The sequence below is a fragment of the Rhinopithecus bieti genome, unplaced genomic scaffold, assembly GCF_001698545.2.
Source record: "Rhinopithecus bieti isolate Rb0 unplaced genomic scaffold, ASM169854v2 scaffold_56246, whole genome shotgun sequence".
NCBI lineage: Eukaryota > Metazoa > Chordata > Mammalia > Primates > Cercopithecidae > Rhinopithecus > Rhinopithecus bieti.
The window spans coordinates 446,898-461,659 of NW_016821943.1; the positions used below are offsets into that span (position 1 = coordinate 446,898).

At 62.3% G+C, this 14,762-nt stretch overlaps 1 protein-coding gene across 4 annotated transcripts; it reads right to left on the reverse strand.

Moving 5' to 3' along the window:
- Nucleotides 1-1,204: 1,204 nt before the first annotated feature.
- MAB21L4 (mab-21 like 4) lies at nucleotides 1,205-11,323 on the reverse strand. Of its 4 annotated transcripts, XM_017860702.1 has the most exons (6): nucleotides 11,231-11,323; nucleotides 9,897-10,382; nucleotides 5,995-6,220; nucleotides 4,484-4,637; nucleotides 2,806-3,162; nucleotides 1,205-1,704 (listed from the first exon to the last, which is right to left on the reverse strand). In XM_017860702.1, exons 2-6 carry the CDS (start codon nucleotides 10,378-10,380, stop codon nucleotides 1,612-1,614), a joined length of 1,314 nt encoding a protein of 437 aa, XP_017716191.1. In that variant the 5' UTR covers nucleotides 10,381-10,382; nucleotides 11,231-11,323; the 3' UTR covers nucleotides 1,205-1,611. The 4 variants fall into 4 exon arrangements, with proteins under 4 accessions (XP_017716191.1, XP_017716192.1, XP_017716189.1 ...); XM_017860703.1 differs by lacking the exon at nucleotides 11,231-11,323 and having other exon boundaries at nucleotides 2,806-3,024; nucleotides 9,897-11,162; XM_017860700.1 differs by lacking the exon at nucleotides 11,231-11,323 and having other exon boundaries at nucleotides 9,897-11,162.
- Between the last annotated feature and the right edge of the window lie 3,439 nt (nucleotides 11,324-14,762).

Consider the following 14,762-nt stretch of genomic DNA (forward strand, 5'->3'; position numbering starts at 1 on the left):
TGCAGCCTTCAAGGGGCCTGGGCATCTCCTGTTGTGAGTGTGCGCTTTCTCTGGCAGATGGCCAGAAGTCCCTTTCAAGGAGGCTCCAGGGAGCTGCTGCTGCATGAATTGCAGGTTCCCTCCAAGAGCTTAGGGTGTGAGCTGCGGCTCAGGCACTGAGGGGTAAATGCCCCTGAGAGGTCAGAGGTGGAGAACAGGAAATGTCCAACAGGCAGGACCCATGCAGGTCACCGGCTGCAGGCAGGCAGTGCTGGGCTGATGAGAGAATGTGAGGTGCGGGGGACACAGAATGGTAAGGACAGAGTGGAGGTGGCATCAGATGCCAGGAGAGGACACCTTACATCAGAGAGAGAGGATGTATTAGGAGGTTCTTGTACTACTGTAAACAACTACCTGAGACTGGGTAATGAATAAAGAGGTTTAAATGACTCACAGTCCCGCAGGCTGTTCAGGAAGCATGGCTGGGAGGCCCCAGGAAACTGACTCGCAATCCTGCAGGCTGTGCGGGAAGCATGGCTGGGAGGCCCCAGGAAACTGACTGGCAATCCTGCAGGCTGTTCAGGAAGCATGGCTGGGAGGCCCCAGGAAACTGACTCGCAATCCTGCAGGCTGTGCGGGAAGCATGGCTGGGAGGCCCCAGGAAACTGACTCGCAATCCTGCAGGCTGTGCGGGAAGCATGGCTGGGAGGCCCCAGGAAACTGACAGTCAAAGTGGAAGGTGAAGGAGAAGGAGGCACATCTGACATGGCCGGAGAAGGAGGAAGAGAGCAAAAGGGGAGAGGGAGGAGCCACACACTCAAACAACCAGATCTCATGAGAACTCACTCACTATCAGGAGAACAGCAAGGGAGAAATCCACCCCCATGATCCAGTCACCTCCCACCAGGCCCCTCCTCCAACACTGAGGAGTACAATTCGACATGAGATCTGGGTGGGACACAGATCCAAACCGTATCAGGGGCCACTTCCACGGGGACGGGAAGAAGCAGATGGGACTAGTCCTTGGCAGGTGGGCTCATGGCTGTGTGTGCACCCTCAGTTGCCTTTAGTTTGCTCTAAGAACAAGGTAGGAGTGGGGGATGGCTGGGGAATGGGGGGTCTTTCACAGAGAATGGAGAAGACTCAAAACTATCCGTCTGCACACGAGCCTCTTCTACTTCTAGGGGAAATACTTTCCACACAGATATACAAAAAGTGGAGAGTCCCCTTTCTGCTGTGTATACCCAGCACATTCATTTTTTCAAGACCAAATATACAGCATTTCTTCTCCAAGGAATGGCACACAGTGCAGGCAGGGCCAAGCCCTCAGCTCCAGGTCTCCTGCCGAGGCTGTTTGCTTAACAACACCGTGTGGCTGGGTCAACATGCACCACGTGGAGTTTGGCACCCGCATCTAGGCCCTGACCCAGGGAGGAGGTGCTCCAAGAGGGCTGCCATGCCCCACCAGGCACTGAAAGACTCTGAGAGGCCACTCCTGGGGACAAAATCCCTCCACTGTCCCCCTCAATGAGAAGCCCATTCCTTCCTCCAAATGTCCCAGGAGCCTCCCATGGCGCAGCGCAGAGTCTGTCAGGCAGCCGAGAACAGGTGGCCAGGACCAGGTGGCCCAGCTCAGCTCTCCTGGCCGCCCAGAGTCCTGGTCTTCTGGAAGATGCTCTGCATTGCAGAGATGCGGTCTTTATCCTGGATGTTGAGGACCTGGAACTACAGGCAGGGTTGCAGGTTACGAGGACCCCGGAGCCCACGGCCAGCTCTCAGGGCCAAGAGCACAGCACGGAACGACTGGCCGTCCCTGGGCCATGCCGGGCCTTCCTGCCCCGGGTGTCTGCCTGGATGGGCATCCCAGAAGCAGAGCGGCCCCGGCCTCTGCTCCTTCCTGAGCCCCGTCTCACACACGGCGCCCTGGCGTGGGCCTGCACAGAGGAGGCCCCACGGGGTGCTGCTTGAAGCCTGCCTCTGGCGACCACCCCACCCTCACCCCACCCTGCCCACACAGGTCTGCTGAGAGCAGAGCATGGCCCTTGCCCCCTAATCTGCAGGCTCTGGGGTAAAAATTCTTAAGTGCTGGGCATGAGGGGAGACCCCAGGAGGCCATCAGCATCGCAATAGGCAGAAGTTTGCTAAAATAGGATAGGAGATGCCCAGCAGAGGGCAGCTACCCTGTGGCCTCACTGTGACTAGGACACGGGAGAGGGTGGCTGAGAAACCCCCAGTGTGCCCTGGAAGGAGACCGTGTTTGTTCCTGGGATGAGGGTGAGGGCTGGGCCCTGGGCGAGGAGCAGGGTGGACTCTGGGCAGGCTCGGCAGAGGTGGCAGAGCCTGGGGCACAGGGAGGGACAGTTGGTGGAGCGTCCAGGCACCCATGAGAAGTGGCCCAAGGGACACAGGGTCCCAAGGAGCATGGCTGTGGATTCTTGAGTCCAGGGAGAAAAAAATGTTCCCTGTGGGGCCCAGGTAAGGCCACAGCCCTTCAGGAGGAATGGAACTCCAGGGTGGGCAGCTGGGGCTCTGAGCATTTACCAAGTGTGAGCTGGGGGGCAATTCTGGTGGGAAACGGAAGCAGGGTCAGACCCACTGCCCTGGTTCCAGGGAGCAACCCCAGGCCCTGAGGGGACCCACCCATGGCCCGTGTGACCCCCAGACATCACACGTCCCCACAGACGCTCTCCATCTGAGCCCTGACCTGGCCTCAGCATTTCTGGGGCCACTGACCCGGGAAAGAGTCGGCAGGGAGCTGGGCCAGGGCTCCGCCCCCACCCTCCCACGCCCCTGGGCCTGCCCAAGGCTCCCGTGGCCAGCACCCACCTTGTCCAGCAGGACGTCGAAGTAGGCAGTGGCCCAGTAAGTGGGGTCACTGGCCGGCAGCTGCAGGAGCGCCTTGAGCCCTGAGCCGATGCGCGGCGGGGGGCTGCGGCCCAGGTGGGTGGCGTGGATACGCAGGGCCGCCTCAGGCTGGCTGGCAAAGCCCTCCACGCGCTGGTAGATGGCGCCGAGGTCCAGGCCGCTGCCCTGCAGCAGGTTGCGCTGAGGGTGGAGGAAGTGGGGCAGCTTCCGTGTGGCCAGGCAACAGAGCAGCACCACCAGCAGGCGGTACACGGCGCCCTGCAGCTCTGCCCAGTCCTCGGGCGCTGGGAAGAGCACGGAGGCCCACAGCAGCACCGTCTGCGGGACAGCAGGGTCATCCCTGGCCTCCTGTCCCACCTGGCCCACCCTGCACTCCCACCCTGCACTCCCACCACCCTCACCCTGGCTGCCCCTCCCTGCTCCCACCCGCACTTCTCCCTACTGTGCGCCCTCCCCTCCACGTCCCAGTCAGAGTCCTAGGCCCCTCCCACCCGCTGCCCTCAGCCTGCTGGCTCCCGAAGGCATGAACCCCCTCTCTCTCCTCCCCTGTCTGGCTCTGGCCCTGGCGCCCCACCCCAGCTCCTCCTTTCACCCCCCAGGACCTCCCTTGGGGGCCTCTGCAGCTCTCAGCATCCTCTGGGCCTTTCCTTCCCTCTGCTGCTTTGAGCTCCTACTCACCCCCTACAGCCCAACCCAACGGGCCCATAGCATTGTCACAGTCCTAGTCTGTGTGCTCACGACCCCTGGCCTGAACCACAGACCTGGGCAGCCCCAGAGACCCCTTCCCCTCCATCCTGCCCCAGGCCCTGTCCCACAGTGGCTTTTCAAACCCTCTTCTTCTACCGCCCCTCACCCTGCAGTTGAATTTGGGGCTTCAGAACCACCACGCATCCGACCTCAAGGGGGGCTGGAAGCTCCAGGTCAGGTGGAGGCCTGAGAGGGCGTGGCCAGAGGTCACCTGGGGATTCCCAACACCAGAAGGGGCACCTCTCCCTCAACACTGAGCCAGGTGGAGGGGCCAGCCCCATCTGTGGAGCGGCGCCCGGCCAGCTACGCACTCTAGGGAGCGGCCAGCCGAGCAGACACCCCAAGACAGCACGGCACCTGCTTCCTCAGGGTTGGGGTAGGTTGGAGTCCCTGGCCCCTGCCTGTTTCTTGTTCTTCTCAGCATTTGACATTACAAAGCCCCAGGACAGAGCTCTGCAGAATGGCACTGTGGCCCAGGAAGCAGAGACGGGTGTGCCTGGGCTCTCCTGGGAACCCCAGAGGGAGGTGTCCCAACCGGTGACACTCCCAGACACTGGGAGGAGGCTCACTGGGCAGGAACACTGGGCTCTGTGAGGCCCCATCCTGAGCTTCTACCCAACAGTGTCCCAGGGCCAGGAGGGCCGCCAAGGTCATGGCCCAGGGATGGCGAAGGCCAGCCTGCAGCACCACAGCACCTGCGGCCACGTTCCCATGACCCCCATGAGCCACGGCCTCACCTCAGAACCTGGACAGGCCCTCAGAATCCCCCCAACTCCGACTCAGGGCTCATACCAGCTGCCCACCAGTCAGGGCTGGCAGGAGGGACTCGCCTGGGTGCACCTACCCCTGGGCCCTGCTGACAGACAACCCCCCTGAGTCCCGCCCTGGGTACCTTCAGGTGGCCAAAGGTCAGGCCGTCAGTCTGGCCGCCGTCTCGCCAGCTCTCGTGGTTGACCCGGTCGAGGATGGAGAGGCTGTCCAGGCGATGGCCCTGCAGGGAGCCCAGCTCCCCCAGCAGCCTGGTGAGCAGGTAGTCAGTGGAGGTCCTGGGGCCCAGACAGATGCACTGGGTCAGCCCCCGCCGCTGTTGGCCCCCAGCATGGGGAGCTCCTGAGCCCCGGAGGTTCAGGCCCTGGCCGGGGTCATGCTGTGCTGCGTCTGCTGGTGGGACCCAACCTGGACCCCAGGCTTCTCCGGAGCTGCGGTCATCAGCTGTGCAGTGTGCACGCCTGCTTTTCATGGAGACTCCCTGGCCCTGAATACAGAGGGAGGTTGGAGCCTCCAGGCCAACCCGGCCCTTTATGTAGACAGGAAGGTGCCTCTCAGACCTGCCCAGGTTGGAGCCACCCAGCCCGGGGGTGTGACAGCTCCACCCATGGCCCCTTCAGGAAGTCCAGGGCAGCAGCCTCCAGTGGTGACCACACGATGGGCTCAGAATCTCTGCTCTACACCCCAGCCCCGCCAATGCCCATAGCTCGGAGCAGCTCATACCAGAGGACTTGCTGTGCGCGTGCTGGATGGGGTGAGGTGGTGGAGCTTTGGCACCGCACCCTCATGGGCCCACCCTTCACGGAGCCACAACAGAGGACAGTCATGCGCCCAGTGTCTCCCCCAAGTCTATGGGACGTGGAGCACCAAAAGTGTCATTTTCCCATTTAATTGCAAAAATGACTCTGCCCAGCCAGCCCTTCCCTTTCCTTGGCAGGCAGACAGGTAGTTATTCCACAAGCCTGGACACCGCCCCTGCCTTGCACCAACGGGTCAGCGGGAATGCAGGGCAGGTGACTGGCGCTCCGCCGAGCCTTTCTCTTTTGGGGAAAACCACAGGAGGGGCATGACCAGCTTTGCAAAGCCCCCCACTGATGAGCGTGGATTCGACCATCCTTCCAGCGAGTGAGGGGGTGTGAGCCACCCCGAGGGGCTGTTGCAGCGGTGTCAGGTCTGGATGGGGTGAGGTCCCTGGCCAGGTCTCCAGGGGAGCTCAGCCTCTGCCCAGTGCCCCTTTCCTTCCTCTCACAGACACCAATGTGGACGCACCCCCATTGTGTGGGGACCCTCTCAACTTCTCTGGGAACCCTCCTGCCTGGACAGGTTGCCTGACCTCTCAGCTATTTTCCTGCCCCAAGCAAAAGCTGGGTAGTGGACGGTCCCATCTAGGGCAGCCAGGTCTCTCATCACCCAGCGTCAGATGCCACCAGGCCCCTTTCTACTTGGGAGAGGACACATCTCCACCCTCCCTACAGCCAGAGACCCCAGTAATCTCAGTGGAACACATGTGCCCATGGGGGCAGAGGCAGATGGAGGACCCTGCAGATGCTCCTGGCTGGGGCCGGGGGAGCATGGGGGCAGTGGCCCCTTCCTGCCCACTCCCCAGGAACCTTGTGACCGGGAGGGTGCACCTACCTCCAGAGCTGGGTGCTGGCTGGCACCAGGTCTACCCCTTGGCTGAGGATCCTTCTCAAGCTGCCCTCAGGGAACCCAGGCATCTGCTGGGCCCCCTCCAGGGCAGGCACCCCAAGCTTCCTTCTCACCACGGGCACCACGTGGAAGTTGATTGTTCTCCAGCCGCTGGACACCAGCAAGGACAGGTGGAGCTGCTCCTCCCTCAGGCTGGCTGCGTTCAGCGAACCTGCAAAGACCCAAGTCACACGCTCCTCCTCGACCCGCCTCAGCCGCCCAGGACACTCCACAGCCCTCCTCCTGCTGCCAACTTGGCTCCTGCCCCTCATCACCTCTCCCCTTCAGCCCTCTCTGCTGGCCCCCACCAGCAGGCTGCAGCTCCCCAACCCTGGACACCTGCGTGCATCCCTGGACCTCAGCCGAGTGAGGAGCTGGCCACCATGCCATGAGTGAGGAGATGGCCACTGGTGACCATCCTCGGCACAACTGTCAGCTCAGCGACCTGCAGCATCAGTGATGACAGCAGCGTCCGACGTGAGGTTTTCCTTTGCCAGGCACTGCCCTCACCCCGTACCCCAGGACCACGCCTGCTGTGCCTTCCCAGGCCTTCCTAAGCCTGCTCGCTCTGCCCCAGCCCCCTACCTTCTGACGATGGCCCTGGTGTCTCTGCTGCCTTCTCTGCGGGGAAGGAGGCAGCAGTAGTCCAGGCTGGGGCCACAGGGCTCCCACTCCAGAACTGGAGAGGGTGGAGCGAGGCTAGGCCTTTCCTCCCCAGAATTTGCCTCCTCCTCCCCATGCCCCCTACCCCTGCCCCTGGAAGCTTCCCTGAGAGCCCCCTCCACTCAAATCAACTGCATGCACAGGAACCCCATGTTGGACCCAGCTAGCGGACCAGTCTACGCGATGAGGGCAGCTGGGGCAGGAGGGACAGGCCCAGGCCGGGACTCAGTTCCCATGGAGAGAAGAGGCGGCGGCGGCCGCCAGTCGTGGGGAGCCAGCTTGGCCACCCGTGTTTCTGGGCTGCCCAGGCCAGCAGGCTCACAGCGAGAGCTCAGCCGCTCTTCCTGACCAGGTCTGGGTCCTACGCTTCCCAGAGAGCTCCTGCCTGAGAGCCCCATGGCCTCTGTCACCCCACGGGGGGCACATTCTGGCCAAGAGGTTTCCCACCCCCTTCCCTACTCAGACCCCACCCGGGGCCCAGCCCAGTGCCCACTTCCCTAACATGGAGCCCAGAGCCCCCGGAGGGCCCGTTCCAGGGTGTCATTGGGCTGGGGCTGGGGGCATTCTGGTGAATCCAGGGGCCCTCTGACCTCTGCCTCAGTCACCCAACCCCCCCAAAACAAATTAATACCTGAGAATGAAGAGGGTGAGGTGTCACTCAGGGTGACTGCAGACACCGGCACGGCCCCCGCCCAACACTGGCCCAGGGGCCAGGGGAGAGGCCGCCCCTCCCCTCCCCAGCACTGTCCAGCCGGGGTGCCCAGGTCACAGGGAGCGGGGCCCAGGCAGAATGCTGGCGTGTCCCCAAGGGAATCTTGGCATGTGCCTTGGGAAAGGTCTCCATCACGAGTGAGCATGGGGCCTGCCTTCCCCCCATCCCACCGCCCTGGGGCCCTCCCAGAGGAAGCCTGGTGCCAGCTGTGTGGGACCTCAGCACCCACAATCTCCCGCGGGGCAGTTCTAGGGACACCTCTGGGACACACCTCAGGGCAACCCTGGCTCTGCTGCCTGGGCAGCCCATCCCACAGGGGCCTCAGTTCCCATCAATGAAAGAGAAGGAGGCCCCCCCAATCCAGCATCTGAGGTGCCTGCCATTCAGAGCCGCCTCTAGTGGCCACACACTGCATCTGCCGTGGCCCACACACGCTCGCTGCCCATGACGTGGCAGCTTGGAAGGCAGCCACAACTGCACCAGCCCAGCCACAGGCCACAGCCCTGGGCTGGTCTCACCGGTTCCCAGGGTGGGGGCAACCTGACCCCTGTCACCCAGGCTGCCACTTCCCTTTTAAGGTAAGTGTCAGGAAACAATGCCTGGAATGTCCCTGCATGCCCAGCCCAGCGCGGCTTCAGGGGCCATGGGCGCGGCCTGCAGTATCGGGTCGGCTTTCTCAGAGCGCACTCTGGGGGTGTGAGGAGCCTGGCAGCTTAGACTTAATCCTAACGACTCAGGGCCTGGCACAGCCTCCTGCTCACCCCATTGGGTGGGCCTGTCTCACAGGTGGGGACAGGGCCAGGTGAGGTCGGCAAGAAGATAGAAATACCCGCCCCACAGTCTGCATGATTAGAGGCTCAGAAGATGCTGGGGCAGGAAGCCCGAGGGGCCAGGGGCAGGGTGAGGGCTGGCTGGGAGCACCAGAAGCTGACACCCCAGAGGTCAGGTCAGTCACTCATCCCAGGGCACCAGACAGGTCTGGGGAGGGCTTCTGTTAGAATCCACCCTCCTGGCCTTCCAGCATGCAGACTGGAGGTCTGGCTGTGTGCGGCGGCAGCAGCACACCCTTCCCCAGAACTCAGAGAAGGTACCCCTGCCTCCAGGCAGGCCCCAGCACTGGGCAGCCCCAAGCAGGTCACGGCCTCTCGCGAAGGTGAGCTGACCCCACCCGCTGACCTCACGAAGGACATGAGGGTCAGATGAATACCAGAGAGGTGATTCGAGGCAACAAAGCCCTGTGAGGACTGTGGTGACTCACATGTGACAAATTCTGTTCCAGTCCCCAGTTCCCTTCCAGGACAACCTGATCCCCCGGAGGATGGCTGCACTACTCAGGGTCCCCATCATCCTGGCCCCTGCACAGGCCAAGTCCAGTTCTCTCAGCCACCCTCGCTGTCAAGGCAGCCCCTGCTGAAGGAGCCCTGGGCTCAGACTTGCCCTGGATCATATCAACAGGGCCCCAAAGGTTGGGCCAGGCGCGGTGGCTCACACCTGTAATCCCAGCAGTTTGAGAGGCCCAGGTGGGCGGATCATCTGAGGTCAGAAGTTCAAGACCAGCCTGGCCAACATGGTGAAACTCCATCTCTACTAAAAATACAAAAATTAGCTGGGCGTGGTGGCCTATGCCTGTAATCCCAGCTACTCGGGAGGCTGAGGCAGGAGAATCGCTTGAAGCCGGGAGGCGGAGGTTGCAGTGAGCCAAGATTGCACCATGGCACTCCAGCCTGGGCGAAAGAGTAAGACTCGGTCTCAAAAACAAACAAATAAACAAACAAAAAGTCCCAGAGGAGAGACTGAGGCCAACCCCTGGTCCATGCAGAAGCCCAGCCTCAGAGCCCACTTGGGGTTCAAGACACCAATAGGCAACTCAGCCACAAGCTGATAAGACATGCACACACACATGCACACGCATTCACACCCCTGCACTCATGTGCACGCAGGCAGGCACACACACACCCCTCCCACCTGGTGCAACATGACCAGACACTGGAAGTGGGCGTGGGACGGCCTCGAGGATCCTTGAGGTCACAGGCTGTGACAGGCAGCAGAGCCACCGGCCCGCAGCTGTGTGAAGGACCCTCCTGCAAATCCACCAGCAAAGCAGCTGCCCCGGACTCCAGCCACTGGACGAGTGGCAGCCATGGAAACCACCGTGCAAACACACACCACACGGAACACATCATCTGTCTTTAGAGGCATTTGGAGCTGGAAGACCTAAGTGAGGTCCCCCGACTTTTGTGCCCCAAGATGCTGTTCACACTTGCACAGTGTCACACACGTGCACACGCCTGTGCATGCAGTCACACACAGAAGACAGTCGCCACCCTGTGTGCACATACACGGCAATCACACACATGTGCACTCATACACTTGCACGCAGACACCCACACAGTGAGCAGGTACAGCCCTGTGAGCACCCACACAGCAGCCCCTCGGTACACACAGATACACGTGCAGTGGGCTGTGCCTGTACCTGGCCTGATGAGACTGTGGTGCTTGCAGTGTACGATGGCTGCCACCAGCAGGTCCTTGAGGACACACAGGACCTTGCTGGGCACAATGTGTCCACGGCACTTGGCGTCACTCTCCGAGGAGGCAGTGAAGATATCGTCGGTGGTCCACCGCTCCAGGCCAGCCCCTTCCCTGGGCACGCCCAGTCGGCATACTTCAGGGACATCCTCCGACTGGGTGGCCTCTGGCTCCTCAATCAGTAGAGCCTCGGCATCCACCCACAGGGGCACCTCCATGTCCAGCGGGTCCTCAGAGGACCGCAGGGCGAACTGGAAGGCCTCCAGGCCGCGGGAGTAGTCCACGATGAAGCGGGGGTCCAGGGCATGCACGCGCTCCAGCACCGTGAGCAGCACGTTCTCTGCGCGTTGGAAGTCCTGGGCACGCGGCGCCTCCCGGGACCGGATAGCCTGCAGGTAGTGGTGCCACAGGGGCACCTGCACGGCCATGGCTGAGGTGGGGACAGCAGGGGCAGGCATCCCTTCAGTGGTGGCAGGTGAGGGCCAGTGGCCCCTGAGGACGGCTCCGCAGGCCGGCTGTGCAGATGGGCTGGGAGGAGGCACCTGCCCAGGTAAGCAGCAGGTCTGCAGGTGGGGCCTCAGCTCCCGCAGAGCAGAATTCCAGAGTGACAGCACAGTGCGGCAGGTTAAATAGCTGAACTATTTAAGGCCTTTGAAGTGGGGGTGAGTCAGTCCCCAGCAATTGGGAATGTCACAGGGGCCGTGCAGGGCAGGCAGAGGCTGGGCTTGGTTACCCTCCTCCCTCCCATCAGAAGAGCTCTCACGTCTTAGGCCCAGGCCCCTGTCCCAGCCAGGCTTGGGGTCCCTGGAGAAATCCTGCCGCTGGACTGCGCCGTCCCTGGGAGGGGAGCCTGTGTGTATTCCTGATGGGCCTCCTTCCACCCTCCTCCCCACAGCCCAGGGGCCAGGTCTCTGGATCAGGCCCCCCTGCCCCAGCCTCCCTGCCAGGTTGGAGGGAACACAAGGCACCCCATGGCTCAGTGAGAAAGGGGAGGCAGGGCGGTGGCTGCCCAGACCCCGCTGTGGGGGAGCCCTGGACTCTCTAAGGCTGCCTGGAAGGCGGGGAACCTGGAGGCTGCGTCTCTGCAATGTTCCCCTCAGACACCTGTGCCCGGCTTAAAGGAAGACACCTCAAACGTGCACAGGCCACAGTCCTGGCATGGCTCCTGCCTCTGCCCTAGCTGTGCGTCCAGCCATCTGGGCCCCAGACCCCTGGGCTACCAGTCCCCACCCCACCTCACCCTGCCCGGCCTCCAACCTGAGAGGAGCTGGCACCCACCTAGCCTGGGAACTGGAGCTCATCTGGTTGTGGAGAGAAGCAGCCTCCGTGGCTTCACCTCACCCAGGTGGAGAACTTCGCCCCACCACCCCCTCCAGCACCTGCGCCAGGCACCCTGCCCGCCCCGCCCCCTCCCTGCGCAGGGCCGTGCAAGTCCCAACCAGCAGGGAGCCGCCCCACCGACCCTTGGCCCTGCCAGCTGGCTGGGTGCGCTGGGTGCTCAGCTGCAGGGGTGTCTGCAAACAGCAAACGTGGAGACGGCCCCACTCGGCGTCGTGGAGATGCTGCCCCTGCAGCCACCGCACATGGGCCACTCTCTCCCTGGGCAGCTGCACCTGAGTCAGAGCTGTGGGCAGAACCACGACCCCGGGGGGGTGGGACAGGGGCAACAGCCACTCGCTTCCTGGTGCTTGAAAGCCCCTGTGAGGGGCTGCAGCCCAGTGAGTGGGTCTCTGCTTCCATGCCTCCCAGGACAAGGAGCTCACCTCCTCACAGGATAGCCCACGGTCAAGAGACAGATATCCCTCCTCCACGCTGGCCCACTCCTGTTCACTGGAGTTGGTTAGAGCATGTGTCCCCCTCCCCAGGGCAGCTGTTCAGGTTCGAGGGCCCATTTGTCCTAGGCCCTCACCCACGGCCTGCCTAGGTCCCCACACACAGCCGTGTGCCACAGTCCTCCGTCTCCACAGGACTCTGGCCTGCGGGGAGGTGGATGATGACACCTTCAGTGTCCCAGCTCCTCCTTCCCAGGAACCTCCCAGTGTTCTGAATTCACCCAGGAGACCCCCGACCCCACCCCAATCTACCCAAAGTGCCCAGGGGCTCTGAGCCATGGGAAAGGCTGGCTCCTCAGGCCCCAAGCTGCTCCCTCCAGCAGCCACAGAGCAGGGCCCTTCTCCCTCGGGCACAGCCCCCAGGCTTTGCATCTCCCTTTGCCCCTAAAGCCCCCTCTCCGCTGCTGTCAACACCAAGGGCCCAAGACCAGGCCCCCCTCTCCTCTCCTCGGCAGGGGATTCCACCTGGCTGTCCCCCTTGTCAGTCCTGGTTGACACCCTGTCCTGTCCTTCACTGGCTCTGGCCTCCTGGCTCCCACCAGTTCCTGAGCCGAACCCAGCTGGTTGCCCCAAGGGACCCCACTCTCTCCACCTGTGCCCCAGCTGAGGTCGGAGCCTCCGATGGGCCAGGCCCCATCCTTGCCCCTTGGCCCCTCTGGCGGGTGGCGAATGACATGGTGAGTTTCCTGTGGCTGGAATGGCGTCACATTCCTCAGTGTACCCTAGAGCTGGGCATGGTGCCTGGCACACAGGAGCATGTGGACCACACCAGGGAACTGTGGGCAAGCAGTGGTCCCTGGGAAGCCGTACCCGTGCGAGAGAGAGGAGAGCCGCTGCTGACGGAGGGGTTGCGGGCGCCCGCCCTGGACGGCTGGGCAGCTTTGACCACAAAGAGCCAAGTGCTCCAGAGGCCTGCAGGCAACCACTGGCCACAGTGCACCCAGGACTCCAACTCTGACCCCAGGAGGGCAGCATGGTGAGGGTGGGGAGAGTCAGAGAGACCAGACGTGCCATGGGGCCTTGGCAACTCAAGAAGGGGTTCCTTGGCACCCGTGGCAACCGCAAATGCTCAGATGGGCATTGATTGAGTCTCTCAGCAGCGCTCAGGGCCACAGCATGGATCTTGTATTTCAGGAAGTCCCAGATGTGCTGGAAAAGGCGGGGTGGGAAGGACACATTCCGGCCTGAACAGAGTCCCTGGGCTGAAGCGAGGGAAGCACCAGGGGCGCACCCTGAGCTGTGGAGGCTCCATGCAGCTGCAGCCCACAGCAGGGGCGTTTCCGGGGCTGTGACAGACCACAGCGGAGGTAAAATGACAGAAGCAAATTCTCACAGCTCTGGAGGCAGACGTCCAAGAGCACGGTGTTGCATGGCCGAGCTCCCTCCAGAGGCTCCAGGGAAGCGTGGCTCCCGCCTCTCCCAGCTCCAGTGCAGCCGCGTTCCTTGACCACGTCTCTCCATCTCTGCTGCCTCCGTCCTCACGTGATCCTCTCCTATGGGCAGCTGTGCTATCTCTTTCTGCTTCTCTTACAAGGACACTGGGGAGAACATTTAGGGCCACTGGGCTGTCCCAGATAATCTCCTCATCCCACAGGTCTCAATTCACCCACAGTTCAGTCTGTTACCACATAAGGCCACACTGTCTCCTGTGCTTTATGAGGTCCTGTTCACAGGTTCTGGGGACTAGGAGGTGGCCGTTCCTCAGCCAGCCGCAGTCAGCAGCCCCACACGACCACATGCCAGGAGCCCAGCCGAGAGACGCTGCCTGCAGGGACCTATGCTCATTGCCCCTCCCCTAGCCCAGCCACCTGTTCGGGAACAGCAGACACAGCTCTGTGCAGCCTCAGGGACAGGGATGCAAAAGCAACCAAGATGGGAGTCTCCATCTGTGTTCTACACCAGCCACCAACGCCGGAAGTACTCCGGGAAGGAGACCCTTCTTCTGCATCGGGCCCTTCTCTCCAGGACGCTGTGGTCCGATTCAGCCAAGGTGACCAGAGTACCTGCCAGGCCTGCTCAGGCTCAGGTGCGGATGCAGAAAAGTCAGACTTGAGCGGATGAGCTTGGCACCATTGTGAGACCTGAGCAAGTCGCTGCCCGGCCTGGGCTCCAGGTCCTCAATGGACGGTGAAGAATCCACAGGAGACAGGCTCTCAGACAGAATCCAGCAGCCCAGAGACCAGACGCCCTTTATGCAGACACCTCTGCAGGGAAGCAGTTTCCACGCTGACATGGCCCGTCTGGGCTTCAGGATAAAGCGGCGATGCTCACCACGCGGCACAAACTCCCATCCTGACTCCCAGACCACATGCCCGGCCCCTTCGGCCTCCTCTACTCCCAGAGCACACGACCGGCCCCTGCAGCCTCCCCGACTCCCAGACCACACGCCCGGCCCCTGAGGCCTCCCCTTCGTGGCCTAACTCTGCACCCGGGTGGCGAATAAAATGCAGGACACCCAGTTGTTAGGATTAATCTGAAGTTCAAATCTAACTTGCATGGCACACAAACATTTATTGTTGTTGATCTGGAGTTGGATTGTAACAGGGATCCCTGTATTTCCACTGCGAAGCCTGGAAGCCCCCTCAGAGCAGCTCTGAGCGGTAGGGGTGAACCCCCACTGGGAGGAGCAAAGCAAAGAAGGGACTGTTGCCTCTGAAGCACTGCCCATGCTGAGAAGGTCAGGGCCGTAGCTGCTGTCAGCAACACCCATGCTGAGAAGGTCAGGGCCGTAGCTGCTGTCAGCAGCACCCATGCTGAGAAGGTCAGGGCTTCCTGTCCTGCTCTGGCCTCTGCAGCCCCCACCTAGTGGGGCAGGACAACACCAAGAGCCACTCTGGGCCTCAGCTTGAGTCCCCTGTGGGATGGGCAGGTACTCAAGGTGAAAGTTCTGAGGAAGCACAGGGACTGGGCCGCTTTAGGGAATGGGAGTAGCCCTGTTGGGCTGCAGGAACGGGGAGGTGAAGCCGGGTGTGAGGCCT

Coding starts and splice junctions, on each gene's coding strand:
- MAB21L4 (XM_017860700.1), bottom strand. CDS start 10,410: ATGCCTGCCCCTGCTGTCCCCACCTCAGCCATGGCCGTGCAGGTGCCC. Junction 4,638..5,994: donor GCCAGCACCCAGCTCTGGAG/GTAGGTGCACCC, acceptor TCTGGGCCCCAG/GACCTCCACTGACTACCTGC. Junction 1,705..2,805: donor TCGACGTCCTGCTGGACAAG/GTGGGTGCTGGC, acceptor CCCTGCCTGTAG/TTCCAGGTCCTCAACATCCA.